The following is a 16,553-nucleotide window of genomic DNA, read 5'->3' on the forward strand; positions in this document are numbered from 1 at the left end:
CGGTGTTCGCTTCACTCTGCGCTCTTTTCGTTATTTCGACAATGCGAAGCTCTTCATTATCTTGCGAATGCATCAAATTAGAACGCCCACATTGTTAATTAAGGCCCGACGTTTTCCGAGACGCTACGCCCTTCTTTCAATCTTCTTGCCAACTTCTTGATAAGGGAACCTCAGGAACGTTAACGTTTTCTGTTTCAAATCAATGATTTCATAAAATTACATTCAATACGAAAATATTTAACGTCTATTGTTTAATTTAATTAGAAATCTAATAAATCATATATTTATTAATAAACTGCTTTTAATTAAATATTTCTAATTCAGAAATATTTAAAATTTTTAATTATAAATTAGATTTTATTAAATAATTATGAAGAATATATTTTTTTTTCTTTCATCAAACTAAAAATACAAAAATGTGTTTCCATTTAAATTATTTATACTGTGTACAGTTTTTTTTTGTTGTAGTCACTTAATTTAGTACATATTTTGTGACATTTTTGTCACCAGAGCCGCATGCGGCTCCCGGCTCGCACAGTTAAGCTAAAGTAATGCTAAGTGCGGCTCTGTAGACGATTTTAAATCAAGTGGCTCTTTGCTCCAAAATAGCTGCCGACCTCTGTATTATATATAATAAATTTCTTGCGTAAGTTCTTATAAATAATGTATATTTAAATAAGTTATATGCATTTATTTCCACTGTCGGTTTGATATAAATATATATTTATTTCTTTGTGATCGTTCCGTTTTATAAATTACACGCTTTATGCGTAATATATGTAAACATCGCAGCAAGAGCGTGAACGTGAAATTTATTTGGTAAATATGAAAATAGAGAAAGTACGGGGCGAAAGAATGTTGAAGAATGCGTATTTATCATCAAATACGTTCGAAATCGGGAAGTGTTTTACGCTTTCGGCGTGTGTGGGTCGTTCGTTGTGTTTCTGGTCCAGAGCAAGGAGGATGTGAATGAATCATAAAGCCCTAATGGACAGAACGAAAGAGTAAAAGAATAGTGTGAGAGAGTGAGTATCGAATTGGAAGGGTTTTTCCCACGAAAGTCAATTTTTAAGTGGTCAACATAAACCAAACCCAAAGAAAAATTCCATCTCTCTCATTCTCACGTTCATTTTCGTCCTGGCTCCAAAGTAATAATAATAATAATAAAAAATAAACGTATGGGAAACGATGTGTCACGTGCGTGGAAAGCCGTCTTTTCCAGTAATAAGCGTACGTAGTCATCGACGAGGGGGCGAGAAATACAATAACCGAGGGGGCGGTCTTCGTGTTTATTATCTTGTGGGAAATTGTAATTAAATTAATCAACGGACGGAACGCCTTTCTTTGTTCCACGATGTAACTGAAACAAAAGAAAACAAAGTAAAAAACAAAAGATAAAAACGAAAAGAAAACAAAAAAGATGACAACGAAGAAGAAAAAAATGAGACATAAGGAACGTGCATATCCTCTTTGGAAATCATGCGATATTCACGCCCCGACCTAGGCGTAATTTTCTGCAGACCCTCCGAAAACGCAAGAAGTCGCAGTTCGCGAGAGATGGTCATCTCGGAGACGTGACCGGAATGTTTGAAGCATCATATCTGCTGGAAGCATCGTCGGAATATGAAATTCGGATGTCCCCGACAACCAGAATGCTCAATTAATTGTGATTTATGGAGCGCACTTCTCATCGTCACGTATTTTTCCTCCAGAATTGCCACTGACAATCTTTCCGAAAAACGCATTCCAATTCCAACATTAAACACAGTTTTTATTTAGTACGAATACAAATGTTTACACACATTCAATTTCAGTAACTAAATTTGAGATTATTTATTAGAACAACTATAGAATTACATAAATAATTATAGAAAAGTACAATTTTCATCAAAAATACAAGGAAACTATATTTAAAAAAAAACAATGAAAGAGTTGCAATTAAGTGCACTAAACCATGTTAGAATTGTCTGATTCATAAATGTTTCATTCAAAATTACTATTTCAATTTATTCACATATTGAACCAATAACTCTACTTGGTGGAAAACTTTGGTAATTTAAGATCATATTAGTAATTACTCCTTAAGTATTATTTTTTTCTTATCTAAATACAGCAATGCCTCATATAGTGCGGTTTCAATCAGTCCGGATTCACTGGACTAGACTAATTTGAAAATTTCAAAACCAACTAATCTTTATTTGAAATTTATCGTTTCTTTCTTTCGTTATACAGTAAAGACTATTAATTTTATACGGATTTAAAATCCTCGATTAATCCGGTTTCTATCTTTGGCATTGGCTGTATAAGTAATCGATGCACTCACTATACGATGTATACTCATATTTTTGCTTAGTTATTTATATTACATTTGTAGCATACAAACTAAATAAAAAAATAATTTATTGTTATCTATTAAACTCAAAACATAATTCGTATTACGTAAAACGTTGTTGAATTAACTATAAATTACGCGTTGCGTCTAAATTTTACAGTTTTTTTTTTAAATTTATTTAACAATAAGAAGAATGCATGAATAATTCTTGTAAAATGTCACAAGAAGTCGGTATAGATTTCGGACACAATGAGATGTTATCACGCGTTATCCGCGTAGTGCCATTGACCCGGGTCCTGACCCGACCATAAATTTTCAATTGTATGTTGTACAACCAATAAATAAGCGTAAATTAATTGCCATACGCATAGGCATCGCATTCCTGCCTTGTTTAGGTTATCTACAGATGTAATTACTACTTCACTGCATGCTACAAATGCGCTTTGTTGTGATGAAGATAAACTTTGCGTATAGTGAGAATACGAAAAAGAAATTTATTTAATTTTTTTATTAAATTATATTAAGTATTTTTTAATTTTTCTCATAATTAATGATACAAACTTATGTAGAAATGACGAAATATTTATATAAAATTTGATATTTTTAGGCTCTTGAATAATTGAAAAGATTTCTTAAACCGTTGTAATAACAATGTAAATTTATATTGATTCGTTAAAAAGTTGTTGAGAAACTTAATAGTAACGTTTCTTTTATGACAATTTGTACTTTTTTTTTTTCATAATAAAACAAAATTTTCAATATTTAATTAATTATGAATTTAAATTAATAAATTAATCAAAATCAGTTTCATATACTTAGTAGATAAATTTCAAATAAAATCAATACAATTTCAGTATAATTTAGTTATATAGTGCGAATTTGAAAAAATAAACATATTTTTTCGTTAATGGAAATTTATAAAAAAAATAATGTACCTGCAAAAAAAAAACTATACTAATAACACTTAAATAAAATCAAGTTTAGTATTATTATATAGTGTAGATTTGTAAAATCAGAGCTGTTATCGTGTTCATTCAAACATTAAATTGTCATCATTGGTTGGTATAATGCTTATGTACATTCGTTGCGGAGGAGTTCAAAGGTCCGGAAAGATTAAAATAAGAGCTGTGTAAAATAGAGATGCACGTGTGAATAAATAAATGCATTGCACGTTTCGCATCATGTAAAATTGCGAACGTCTTAAAGCCGTGGAGGGACAACAGGGGTCGCTCTAAATTTATCGTCACCCTTTTCTCAGCGCAACCTCCGATGGAATTCCTCCTTTTTCTTTTATGTCTCTCTTTCTATCCCGTTGTCTTTTTACTCCTGCTTTCAACGTTTTTCTTTTCTTCCTTGCTCTCCCCCGCATTTCGCGCGACTCAAGGAGGAGGAGGTGGTGGAATCTCATGCATTTCAGAGACGGACGGACACCGTCTCTCCCCCTGAACTACTACATCAACTTCGTGCATCTCGGACGCGTGACGTCACGTGGCGGCAATTGTTCTCGCGATTTGTGCATCCAACGAAACTCGAATCTCACTTCTTCCCCCAACATCGGCAGATGCGATATAAACCCCAACAAAGATTTACGATCAATTTACCTGTAATTCTCAATTATAATGATACTTTTATTGCACACTCAGAGGTTTGTCAGTCTTGTATTTATTATTGTGAAATACACTTCCAATTATTGCATAAAGCATTTCAATTAATGGATAGATTTACAAAAGTACTAAATGGTACTTAAATATGCCCAATTAACAGTAATTAATACATTTTTAATCATTTATTTAAATTTATTGCATTTTTTTAATATAATAATAATTGCAAATAATGCACATACAAGCGTACTAACTGGTATATAAATTTGTATAGTCTGTAAAGTTGGCTAGATTGTCCAAGATTTAAACATTAAAAAACATTATTAAAGAAATAAATTCTTTGGGGTGATTAGCAATTAAAATATTGTATTTTTTTTAGATTTCAAGATGCAGCCCTTGCAAAATTTGATATAAGGAAACAGTCAAAAAGATTCTGCCTTTTGCTAACTTGGTTAAATTACCCCAAATTGAACAAAGAAATGAAATTATTTGTGGTAATGATGAGCAATTAAAATATTGTATTTTTTTTAGATATCAGGGGCTGCATAGGCTTGCAAAATTGTATAGAAGGAAACAGTCAAAAAGTTTCTCCTTTTTGCAACAACCTACCTTTGCTAATTATGTTAAATTATCCCAAATAGGATAAAGAAATGAAATTATTTGAGGTAATGATAGGCAATTAAAATATTGTATTCATATAGACGTCAAGGGTTGAATCGGCTTTCAAAATTGCACATAAGGAAACAATCAAAAAGTTTATGCCTTTTGCAACAAACTACCTTTACTAACTGGGTTAAATTACCCCAAATTGAACAAAGAAATGAAATTATTTGGGGTAATGATGAGCAATTAAAATATTGTATTTTTTTAGATTTCAAGTGCTGCAGATGCTTGCAAAATTGTATATAAGAAAACAGTCAAGAAGTTTCTGCCTTTCGCAACAACCTACCTTTGCTGACTGGGCTAAATTGCCCCAAATTGAATAAAGAAATGAAAATATTTGGGGTAATAATAAGCAATTAAAATATTGTATTTCTTTAGATATCAAAATTGTATATATGGAAATTGTCAAAAAATATCTGCCTTTTGCAATAAGAATAATCCACTCTAAAGAACATACAAACAAAGCAGATAAATTGAATGAACAGTATGCAAATTGTTCCCTTTCGAATTAAGTGAGTAACGTTTACGTAATTGAATAGATTTTGGGGCGATAGGTAAAAAGTTATACTAGTTAACTTTGCTTCAAACATGACAACCGTAATAGTTAGTTAATTTTATATTAATAGAATTAGTCATTAGACTTTTCTTGTACACATAATTTTTAAAATGTTTGTCCAACGATCCATAAATGCTATCACAAAAGTTACAAATCTTGTCAATAATTGATGCATTTTTGTCCTTTTATTTAAAAAAAACTTGTAATTTATAATACAAATCAAATACTTTTCTTACATAATCATCGCTGTATAGTAATATCTCGAACAATAATTGCAAATTAAGATGTGTCCACACCTAGTATACACTTTTAAAATTACCGGTATTTGATCAAAATTTGTCGGTAAAACCGGTTAATTTTTTACTGGCAATGGAAGCTCTAATTGACAGTACAACAGCAGTCATTTTTTTTTGTTTAAATTAAGTTGAGACGTTGGATTTATGATTCATATCGCGTATAGTGTGCATAACGCAAAAATGTAAACTACAATTTTTATATATAGTAAGGTTGATGCTCATATTTTTTTACGACGTTTAGAAGAAATGAATAATGAATTTTACAATGTAAAAATCATATACAAACACTTTATGACTGTAATAATTCTTTTAAAGCTAAAACGATGGTATAGAAAAGTGTCTTAAAAAAACCCATTCCGAATAACTTTGTAACAAGATTAGGAAGTCGTTCCGTTAAATATCTTTCATATAAATTCTAATTTGGATCTTAAGAATATTAAAAAGTGTCAATTTTTTTTTCTTTTGGAATGAGAAATTTGTGGTGTAAATACGAAATATTTTTTAAGTTTTCTTGTTAAATTAATTATTAATTATTTAATGCTTGACAATCACTTCAAATCAGTAAAAAAAAAGCAACCAAGAAACATTTTGTAATTTATAAATAAATAATACAAAAACCTAACTTTTTCTGCAAAACATTTTTCATATTTTTACTGGTCCGCAGGTTTAGAAAGGTTGAAGAATGCTGGTATATAGGATAGAAACGTTTACATATAAGAATTATTTTTTTAGAATTTGTTGAATTAGAATTTAGTTTATTTTGATATCATCAAATTGGTGAATCCGCACTGAACGAAGCCTGATCCGCACTATACGAGATTTTAATTAAATTAAACACAAATCTTGTTTCCTTTTTTTAGATTTGTTTGTTTAATTTAAGAAATAAAATATATTTATCAGTTGAAAAAAAATTCAATTTCAGTTTATCAAAACATGTTTGTACTGAGTAATTCATTTCAGGAATATCGAGTAAACAAGTTTACAATTGATCGCGTTCGCTGTTTCCTTCAGTCTGTAGATTACGTGAATATAATTATATAATAATGCTGTATCGTCGTCGCTGGATTGAATAAAGTGTTGCGGGTTTCGGCATTTCCCCCGAATAATCAATGTTTGGAAACTAATCCAATACAGGCGGAAGACCTCATCGCGCCTCAACAAACTGTGTGTGTAAGAGTGAGAGAGTGACTAATAGAAGGATGCATGTCATCCCCTATTGGAGTGAGCGATGTTTCAATAACAATTAACGCGAAGGAGGAATTCCGGATGGTTTAAGAAACATTTATTGATGGAAACTCCCGGTTTTCCAGAGTTGACGATTAACACTTCAGTTGCTTATTACTCACGATTACTTAAACTACAGAACTTTTCGATTATAATTATTGAGAAGGCATTAACTCGTAAAATGTAGAACGAACCTAGAATATCACAGTGAGGACTTTCTTTTCACATTACACTTAATAAAATATTAATTGGGGACTAAAAGCTTTCCGCATCAACACAATCTTTAGAAGAAGAAAAAAAAAATTTATTACTTAACTACTTTTCTTCTCATTAGTTAATTAATGATGATTTATTGACTCATTTAAAATATTTAATATCATAGGTAGATTTTTGTATGCTAAAATCATTTATATAAAAATTTTAATTAATTAGTTTAAAATGAAATTTTTTAAATATTTTTTTATTCAATATTTGTTTTAAAGTAAACAGAAGTATTAAGAAAATTATATTAAAATTGTAATTTTTTTATAAAAAATAATATTATTTATTTACTTGAACCTTTTTTTTAATGCTGACAGAAGTATAAAGTTTTAAGCATTTGTAAAACTGAGAAGGGTATAAAAGTAAATACCATTTAAAAAAGGTATACTTGTTATGACTGTAATCGTTTCGTGAATAAGTGCATATTGTTTTGCGAGAATCGTCGGTCCGTTCTTGGTAAATTGTATTTATAGACCGAGAGAGAGTCTACACACAACACACCGGTCCACAAATTCAGCTGTTCCAATCACACAGAAAGCATTATTCTAAGAACCTCCTGAGCTTCTGGTTCTCTCGCTCCGTCTCACAAAACCCTCTGTGTTCATTATTAAATTGCCCTTTGTGTTATATATTGATTAATTGCTTTAAATAGGCCGTTTCCTCCCAAACTAATTATGCTTTCTTCACAATCGCGTCCGCATTTATTCCATTTATACTCGAAATTATTTCTTTCTTACTATAGAAACCATTCATTCCATCTTAAAAGCTTTCAACGAGTGAAAAGGAAAAAAAATGAATAAAGTAATAAAGATAAACGTCAGCATTAAGTTTTTAGGGAGAAATTTCAAATCTGACACATTTTAAATCAGAAATGAAAACTTATATAGCTTATTTATTTTTTAAACATCTTATTGAAATAGAGTGGAACCTCGCTTAACGAACACCTCGCATAACGAGCATTTCGCTTAACGAGCAAAATGAATTGTAAAAAAAATGACTCGCTTAACGAGCGACGTTTCGCATAACGAGTGATGATGAGAAGAGAAGTCCCGGATTTACGTCATTTTTAAAACTTATGTACACATATGTGTATTTTTTAATGTTTCACTATACGAGTAAAAATCCGGAAATTTTGGAACGGATTAAACTCGTTAACTTTTTGAAATTTTCGATGAAATTTTGTATTTTTTCAAAATTTTAATTCAATGTTTTAAAGTAAATGTTTAATAATTTACTTACAAACAAAAAAAGCAATTTTTTTAATTAATTTCTATTTTCTCAAATATAATTTCCACTTTTATATATATAATTATTGATTTGTTTATAAAGTATTAGATGTGAAATTATAGAATAACTGAATCTTTATAAATGCGACTCAAATGTGTATATTTTAAGTAAAGTGTTGTAACTTTGTTTTCTTAGAATAGATACTAATTCTTTGTAATTTACCTTTTCAATTATGAAATATGTTAATTACTCAGTTTTTATTAGAAAATGTGTGAGAAAACCCATTAAAATTTTCTCACTAATAAGTTACAGCATTCGTATATACAACTTTTAATAGTAAACTTGTAATTTATATTAATTATATTATTATATAATAAAAAATATATACATTTTTAATCAAAACTAATTATAGAATATGTATATACATTTAACAGAATAATTTAAAATTGCTTCAATTATAGATTTCTTAATACAAGTATCCCCGACTTACGAACTAGTTCCGTTCCAAAGGGTTATTCGTAAGTCGAATTTGTTCGTAAGTCGGGGAAATTTTAACACTTCATCTTGGTTTTTACTATTATATGTGTTAAATTTCGTATTACTTACTGCATAAATTTGAAAAAGTAGATTAAAATAAACAAAATACTTACTTACAAATACTTTTCAATGTAGACATAACAATTATTTAATAAAAATGACAAAAGCAATAAATGCAATAAAACAGATAGTACATCTGTACTAATTTTGTTCGTAAGTCCGGGAGTTCGTAAGTCGTGGACATTGAATTCATTCAAACCATTTTAAATAAATTTCAAATACTTTGGTTAAGAGACACACTAATTCTTCATAATTTTCTTTTTCAATTACAAATTTGCTTTAACTTATGTATTTATATATTTACACCTATTAATTATAATATAATTTTTCAAATAACAATTTAAGATTTTGATTATTGTTATTATTAAAAAATATGTAATTTTCTTAAATAGAAATATTGATTTTACGATTGTAAAATAAGTGAAAGTTCAACGATTCATTGATGAATCTACACATACAAATTACTCACAGTTTACGCTACTAATTACGATGTTTTGCTTTAATAATTTACACATTTTCCAAATCCATTCATCGTTCTCTCTTCATTCATATATTTTTTTAAATGGAATTTCAAACTAATGATACTAAATACAACTCCAACACTCTTATTGTTATATAACTGTACATTTGTTCTTTAAATTTGTATTAATATTTTCACATTAATTTCTAATTTATTATAATATTTTTTTGATAATTAGTTAATTACTTCAATATTTTTTTTGTTTATATTTATAAATATGAAATGATAATAAATTCTCATTCTTGTACACTTAATTATTCCAATACTTTCATTATAATATTCTTTTTAAGCATATTTTGAAAGTTTTCAAACACTTCATATTAATTATTTATTACATTTTTTACTCAAGAATTTCATTATTTGTAATTCAATCTTATTTTGATAATCTTCTAATTATTCTAATCCTTTAAATCAATATTTAGTTAGTTATTTTTTTCTTAAATGAATACAATAATTTGCACATGCAAAAGGTATTATTTGTTAGAGTATATAATTTAATAATAGCTTCTATATATATAATTAAATGAAATGATATAGTATATATATAAGAGCTAAGAGCTGAGATGTTCATAATACGTTTTATCGGTACGTTTTACAATAGAATTATATTCTAAAGAAAGGTCACATGCTGCGGTTTAAAGTGTAGTCGGTTTTAATGCAAGCGAGAGTCTCGGTTCAGGATATCACGGAAAGAAGTGGATTGAGATTACATCCATGATACGTATCATGGTTTATAACAATTTATCTTCGATCTCTTGAACTGCTTTTTATATACGTAGACTTATAAATGGAATAATCTGAGGAGATGTGTATATGTGAGTGTGTGTACATATGCAAGTTTGTATCTGTGTGTGTGTAGTTGAGAGTGAGCAAAGGTAGTAACGGTCTGAAATGGTCATATATAAATAGCGTTCCGTTCGTGAGAGTTAATATTAATAACAAGCAAATGTTAACAAATGCTCGTAATGTGGCATGTGCATAGTTATCGAACGTGACTTCGAGTGCGGAACTATAGCATGCGTTCGAATTATATCATCATCATCTGGTATATGTGTTGAAGCGAAATCTTAAAATGTACACTTATAAATCACTGTTGCTTCATATTTTAGTATAAATATCAACTCAATATATTGTTCATACTGTGCATAGTAAATCATCATTATTTTGTATATATATTGCTGCAAAGTCTTATAAGTCAAATAACGCTTTATACCTAAAATTTTTGTAAAAACATCACCTCGATTTCGTACTTACTGCAAAATCTTAAAAAATTGATTTACAACTTATTATTTAGTATATATGTTGCATCAAAGTCTTAAAAATAGTAAATGTACATACTTACTAATAGAGTTTACATTTAGCTAAGATTTATCTAAAATTATCAAGATAATATGAAAATGTTTACTATTTCTGGTCAATGTACATACTTTCTAGACAATGCATATATTTGCAACAATAAGTTAGTAAAAAGTATTAACTCAATATAAAATATAGATGATGGGAAAAATTGTTAAGATTATTAAAATTTTCATAAAAAATAGGTAAATTCTGTATTTTTAGTAAAAGTTTGTACTCAAAATGTTTATTATTACTAATATATGTACACATTTAATATACAGTGCTTGTATTTGCTGCAATAGATTGTTAAAAAGTAATAACAATGTATAATCTCAAAAAAACTATAGTGTAAATTACAAAGATTATTAAAATTTTTATGAAAAATTGGTAAATTTTGTATTTTTAGTAAATGTTTTTGCTCAAACTATAAACGTTTATTATTAGCATGTATTTGCTGCAATAAATTAGTAAAAAGTATTAACAGAATATAAACTAAAAAAAATGGTAGAAATTGCCAATATTATTTGAATTTTCATAGCAAATTCTTATTTTTAGTAAAAATTTCAACCGAATATAAAAATGTTTACTATTTCTGGTAAATTTATGAAATTTTAATTGATATTGAAAATTATCATAATTATGTTACTTTTCATAGATAATAATTTAATTTTTTGGATTTTAGTAAAAGTTTCCACTGTACATAGTTAGTAGTTAATCTATTTGCTACAATAAAATAGTAGAAATTACTAATATTATGTATTTTTTTTTAGTCTAAGTTTCTACTCAATATAACAATGTTTACTATTACTCGTAAATGTACACATATTAGACAATACATATAATTGGAGCAATAGATTAGTAAATAGTGCTAACACAATATGAACTAAGAAAATGAGAATAAAGCTGATGGTAGAGTTAATGGACAAAATTATAAACATAAATTATACTTGATTTTTATAAAAAAAATATAAATTTTCATTATTACAATCAAATTTGTCCATTTTCCATACATTTGTGAATTAACAATTAATTACTATTAATACTATAGTATTCAATGTATGGTATAGTTTAGATATGTACTCATCTGCCAGCAAAAGTATTAATTCAGAATCTAAAGTATTTACAAAACAAATAAATATATATATTATTTTTTTATTGTGTGAATAATTTTAGTAAATAAGATGTGAAAATGTGAATTAATTTAGCTTAGGCGACTAGTTTCATTAAAAATTTACTAAGTTGTCGCTTCTATTGTTACATATAAAAAAATCTGCAGGAAAGTTACTAATTTTACGTTTTTTTTCTTTGTTTTGTAGGTTTATCAGGTGGCGTACGTGATTATAAAAGTCGGTAACTCCCCGAGACCCGGATCGTGGATACTGGAGAGGTCGATAGACGACGGCAGTTACGAGCCGTGGCAGTATTTCGCAACAAGTGATAAGGACTGCCAGGATCGATACGGAATTCCAGCTCGGAAGGGGAAGCCCCATTATTTCACAGACTCCGAGGTCATCTGCACGTCCTTTTACTCCAAATTAATGCCCATGGAGAACGGCGAGGTAACGCACAGAACCAACAAAAAAAAACACACACACATTCGCATACATACATATATAAATAAATGAATGAAAGAAGGATCCTAGGAGCAGACACATCCATCTCATCTCATCTCGTCTCATCCTTATCCATTTTTTCTCTCTCTTTCCCTTCTCGGCTATCTTAATAAAAAGAGAATCGCACCATCCGTCGTTTCACGTTCCGTCGGTGAATCGATTTTATGACATTTAAAATTGAAAGAATATTCGGCCCGAGGAGGAGGATAAATAAAAAATGTAACGGTGCACTTCTTCAATATGAGAATTCCTCGATGTTCCCATCCACCGTCTGCCAGTTGTTCTATTTTCTTTCCTTCCTTACATAAATATCAATTACATTCACGTCAAGAAATCTTATAGATTTTCTTCAGCAAAATTTGTTATAATTATACAATGCATCAGCTCATATATCCGCTGCGAGAAACTTAATATTTTCTAGAAAACTTATATTTTCCATAGTTTATTATAAGTTTATAAAACGAATGAAACAATGACAAAAACAATACTGAAAACATAATGAAATGTTTCACTCAATTTCATCATAATTCAAGTTTAACATTCAACAACTCGATACAATTTTAAATATACTATTTTTATATATTTATATATATATGAAAATTAACTTTTTTATATAATAATTATAAAATTGCAGAAATATTGTTTTTAATGGGCGAAAAAACTTAGGTCGATGGCCCTTTGGTCACAATTGTGACTAATTTTGATGGATTATGAAACTAATTCAGCTTCTTAAATTATTTTTGCAGTAATCATCAATTTGTACTACACATGTTGATGTACACTTGGATTTGCCTCAAATTACATTTATTTAACTTTTTCTATTATTGGAACCAATTTTTCGAGATTATTAAAAAATATTGTACATTCCATTTCTTAATTCTTCAAATATATTCCAAACCGAAATCCTCAAAGCTATTAATTAGAAGAGATCAATATTCATAATTATTTTGGTTTTTATTGAAAAAAAAAGTATTTCCATTGAATTTTTTTAACGATTTTGTTTCAATGTGGAAATTATTTTATTATATATAAATGTTATAATTTTCTTCAATCAAACTTAAATTCGTTTATCGAAATTTTTTCCAAATTTAAAATTATCTTATATCCATGTATTGATGTGACAAAATTAAGATAAATTTAAAAAAAAATGTAATAATATTTTGTTCTTTTTGATTTGATTTCATCTAGTTAACAAGATTTTCTACAAATCGATACTTGTCATGTTACTTGTCAAATACATTTTAATTATCGTGTAGTGCCTCTCTCTAATAGCTTGTTTTGTAAGTGATTCTTTTGTTAACCAATTAGTTGCATTGTTTGAGGTTATTTGTTAAGCTTTATGCAATGAGTAGTCAACTTTATATTACTTAATTATTTTAAAATACAGTCAGACCTTATTAAGCACTTCCTCGATTAACGACGAATTGATATAAATGGATCTACTCGAAGTCTAAAAAAGCTCTAAATTTCACTGTATTTGAATTATGTTTCTTCGTCTACGAACTATAAGACCATAAAAAAAATATATATAAAATTCCACACAAAGCAACTGTAACAAATTATAAATGTGAATAATTATATGATCTACTTCTTTAAATTTATTGCTTGTTTTGTTAAAAAATATGTAGGCAGTATAAGTTGGATGTTATATTGAATTGCGTTTCGAAACATCGAGAGACTGCGGATCGATGGAGAGCGCGCAACAAGATTTCTTTCAAAATATATATGTTCGGTTGGAAATTAATGGTAGCAGTGAGGAATATACTTGTTAAATGGTTGACGATGGGTTCTCGGAGGCCTCTCGCTGCGGTTATTATTCATCCGTTTTGTTAAGTCTTGGATTTCCTGCGGGTTCTCAGCTTGTCCGCTCCTATTTACAATATCATATTGAAATTGTTTCTACCGGGAGGCCCAGCGGACAGCCAGACGTGATTTGTATTCCACTTAAGCATTATGCAACGAAAAAAAAAAAAACGAACGCGAATCGAACAGAAGAAACATGAACAGTTACAAAAGTATAATAAAAGTAAATGCAGAAGATGGCTTTGATCAATTGACAACGAAAGAAATGGCAGGAGTTTTGACAGTGATTTGCAAAAAAAAAATAATGAAACGAATGTAATGAATTCGCTCAGAACTAATCCCCTTTATATCGTTTCAGATACACACGTTCTTAATCCACGGAAGACCAGGGGCTAACGAAACCAGTCCGGAACTGCTGGAGTTCACGAAAGCCCGGTACGTGAGGCTCAGGCTTCAAGGATTACGTGGATCGGTCGAGCCACTTCCGGTTTGGCTGTCCCAGGATCATTTCAGGAACAAAAGACTTTACTATTCCATCCGTGACATCAGCATAGGTGGTCAGTGCGTCTGCAACGGACACGCTGCAAGCTGCAGACACAACGTCGCATCCGGGGTAAGGAACCAAACAACAACAAACAAACAAATATACATAACCTTCTTCATCATCGTTCCTTTTCCATTTCGTCCTTTTCCCGCAGCAACATTAATCGCGCTAATCCTTTTTTGAATTATTAACCTTTCCGGAAACGGGTTTGCGGAAACGCAAGATGAAATATGGATTTCGTTTCTGCATTATGCATGTATACGACTTTTCTTTCTCTGTCAAGATTACATTTGCAATATACATGTGCTCCTGCTTTTTTTTTTCTTCATTCACCACGAAACGCAGATACCGGAGGAAAACATTCCGAGATAAAGTCTCCTGTTTATATAAAAATAACACGCAGTTTTTATTACCGCAAAGATTACTTCAATTATACATAAATTTTATATAAGAAAACTTCCTACCGACACAAGATTTATTTACAATTTTTTATTAGACTTTGATAGAAAGAACACATTTTTATTAAACCAACCTTTAATTAATCTATACCAAATTCAGCTTCCTTCAAATACAAATATTTTAATACTTTATTAGTATATAAACCAATGTACTTCTCTTTGTTATTGTAACATTGACTATAGATGTTCTAGTTACCAATAGCTTTATTTCATTTAACAAATTGTCCTCGATCTACAAGTTTTCAAATATATTTATCACCTATCCAAATTCAATCATCAATACGAGATGCTTAACTATAATACATCATTATATTTTTCAAATATTTCATCTATTATATAACTAATTATTTATATTTAATCAACAATTTTAATACAATTCTTTTGCTGTTGTTAATGAAATATTTGTCATCTTCACATTTAAATATCATCATAACATAATAACATCAAGATTTCAGTAAATACAAACTTTTGAAGCGGCTCAAAGTTCTTGAGATTGAAATAAATTAATTAAGCTGCATGTTCAACTTGATTCGTAAATTAAATTGTACGAGAATAACTTTCTAAAGTGGGTTTTAGAAAGTTGAAATAAAATTAAATAAATCTAGTTAAATTAATGTTTTCATTTCGAAACTGGAAATTAAACTTTGCCCTCTGCGCGTATTCTGATTACGGCGTCAGGTACAAAAATTTAATTTATATTTTTTTTTTTGCTGATTCAATTGATACTTTTCGAGTGTTTTTTTTTTTAATGTATTATATTGCGCGAGTTTCATGAATCATATTATACTTTTTTTTAATGAAACATGTGTTGAATGCAGATATTTTGTTATAAAAATCTTTCTTATTTCAAGCAAATGAAAAGATATAAGTTAATTTTCAATTAAAAAATGTTGTTTTATATTCTTGATATAAAAGTTTAACATGTTTAACTATTATTGGTTAACATGGAGTTTAATGACACTGAACTGACAGCTGTAATATGGATATAGAGTATGGATACTGCATAACACATACATATACTGTTGACATATGTACATTGAGGTGATGAGTAGCTAATAGATAATTTAGATTTTGAAGTCGAATTAGTCACATTAATTAGATAACAGTAAGAAAAAAATATTAGTTTATTTGACAAAATAACACAACGAACTACCGGCCTAAGTCATTCTACCCTAATAATTGCAGATAATCAATTCTAATTTAACACTAATAATTCAATTATCATTTATGACATCATGATTTATATGATTGATTTTTAAAAATGATATTTTAACAAATATTTATAAAAATGTGTATTTTATGCAAATGAAAATTATAGTAAGATAATTGAATAGTGGCATATTTCAATAACGATGATCAATTTGGATTAAATCCAAATGGGATATGTAACACGATAACGCTCGTGTACATAAAAAACACAAGATATTCGTGTACATAAAAAACACAAGATATACCAATCTTCAACCCGCTAGGGCGTGAGTCCGTGACGTGGGAAGGTTCAGGGCGCCACTTCCTTTTAT

At 28.9% G+C, this 16,553-nt stretch overlaps 1 protein-coding gene across 1 annotated transcript; it reads left to right on the forward strand.

The window, feature by feature from the left end:
- Positions 1 to 11,506: 11,506 nt before the first annotated feature.
- On the forward strand, positions 11,507 to 14,644 carry LOC108564301 (laminin subunit alpha-1-like; the record flags this gene model as incomplete). The annotated part of the gene is made up of 3 exons (XM_017923299.1): positions 11,507 to 11,524; positions 11,932 to 12,174; positions 14,390 to 14,644. Coding segments are annotated over exons 1-3 (516 nt in total), but the record flags the coding sequence as incomplete, so codon positions are not given.
- Positions 14,645 to 16,553: the final 1,909 nt, after the last annotated feature.

The sequence above is a fragment of the Nicrophorus vespilloides genome, unplaced genomic scaffold (assembly GCF_001412225.1).
Source record: "Nicrophorus vespilloides isolate i.1.1-1 unplaced genomic scaffold, Nicve_v1.0, whole genome shotgun sequence".
In the NCBI taxonomy this organism is placed as follows: Eukaryota; Metazoa; Arthropoda; class Insecta; order Coleoptera; family Silphidae; genus Nicrophorus; species Nicrophorus vespilloides.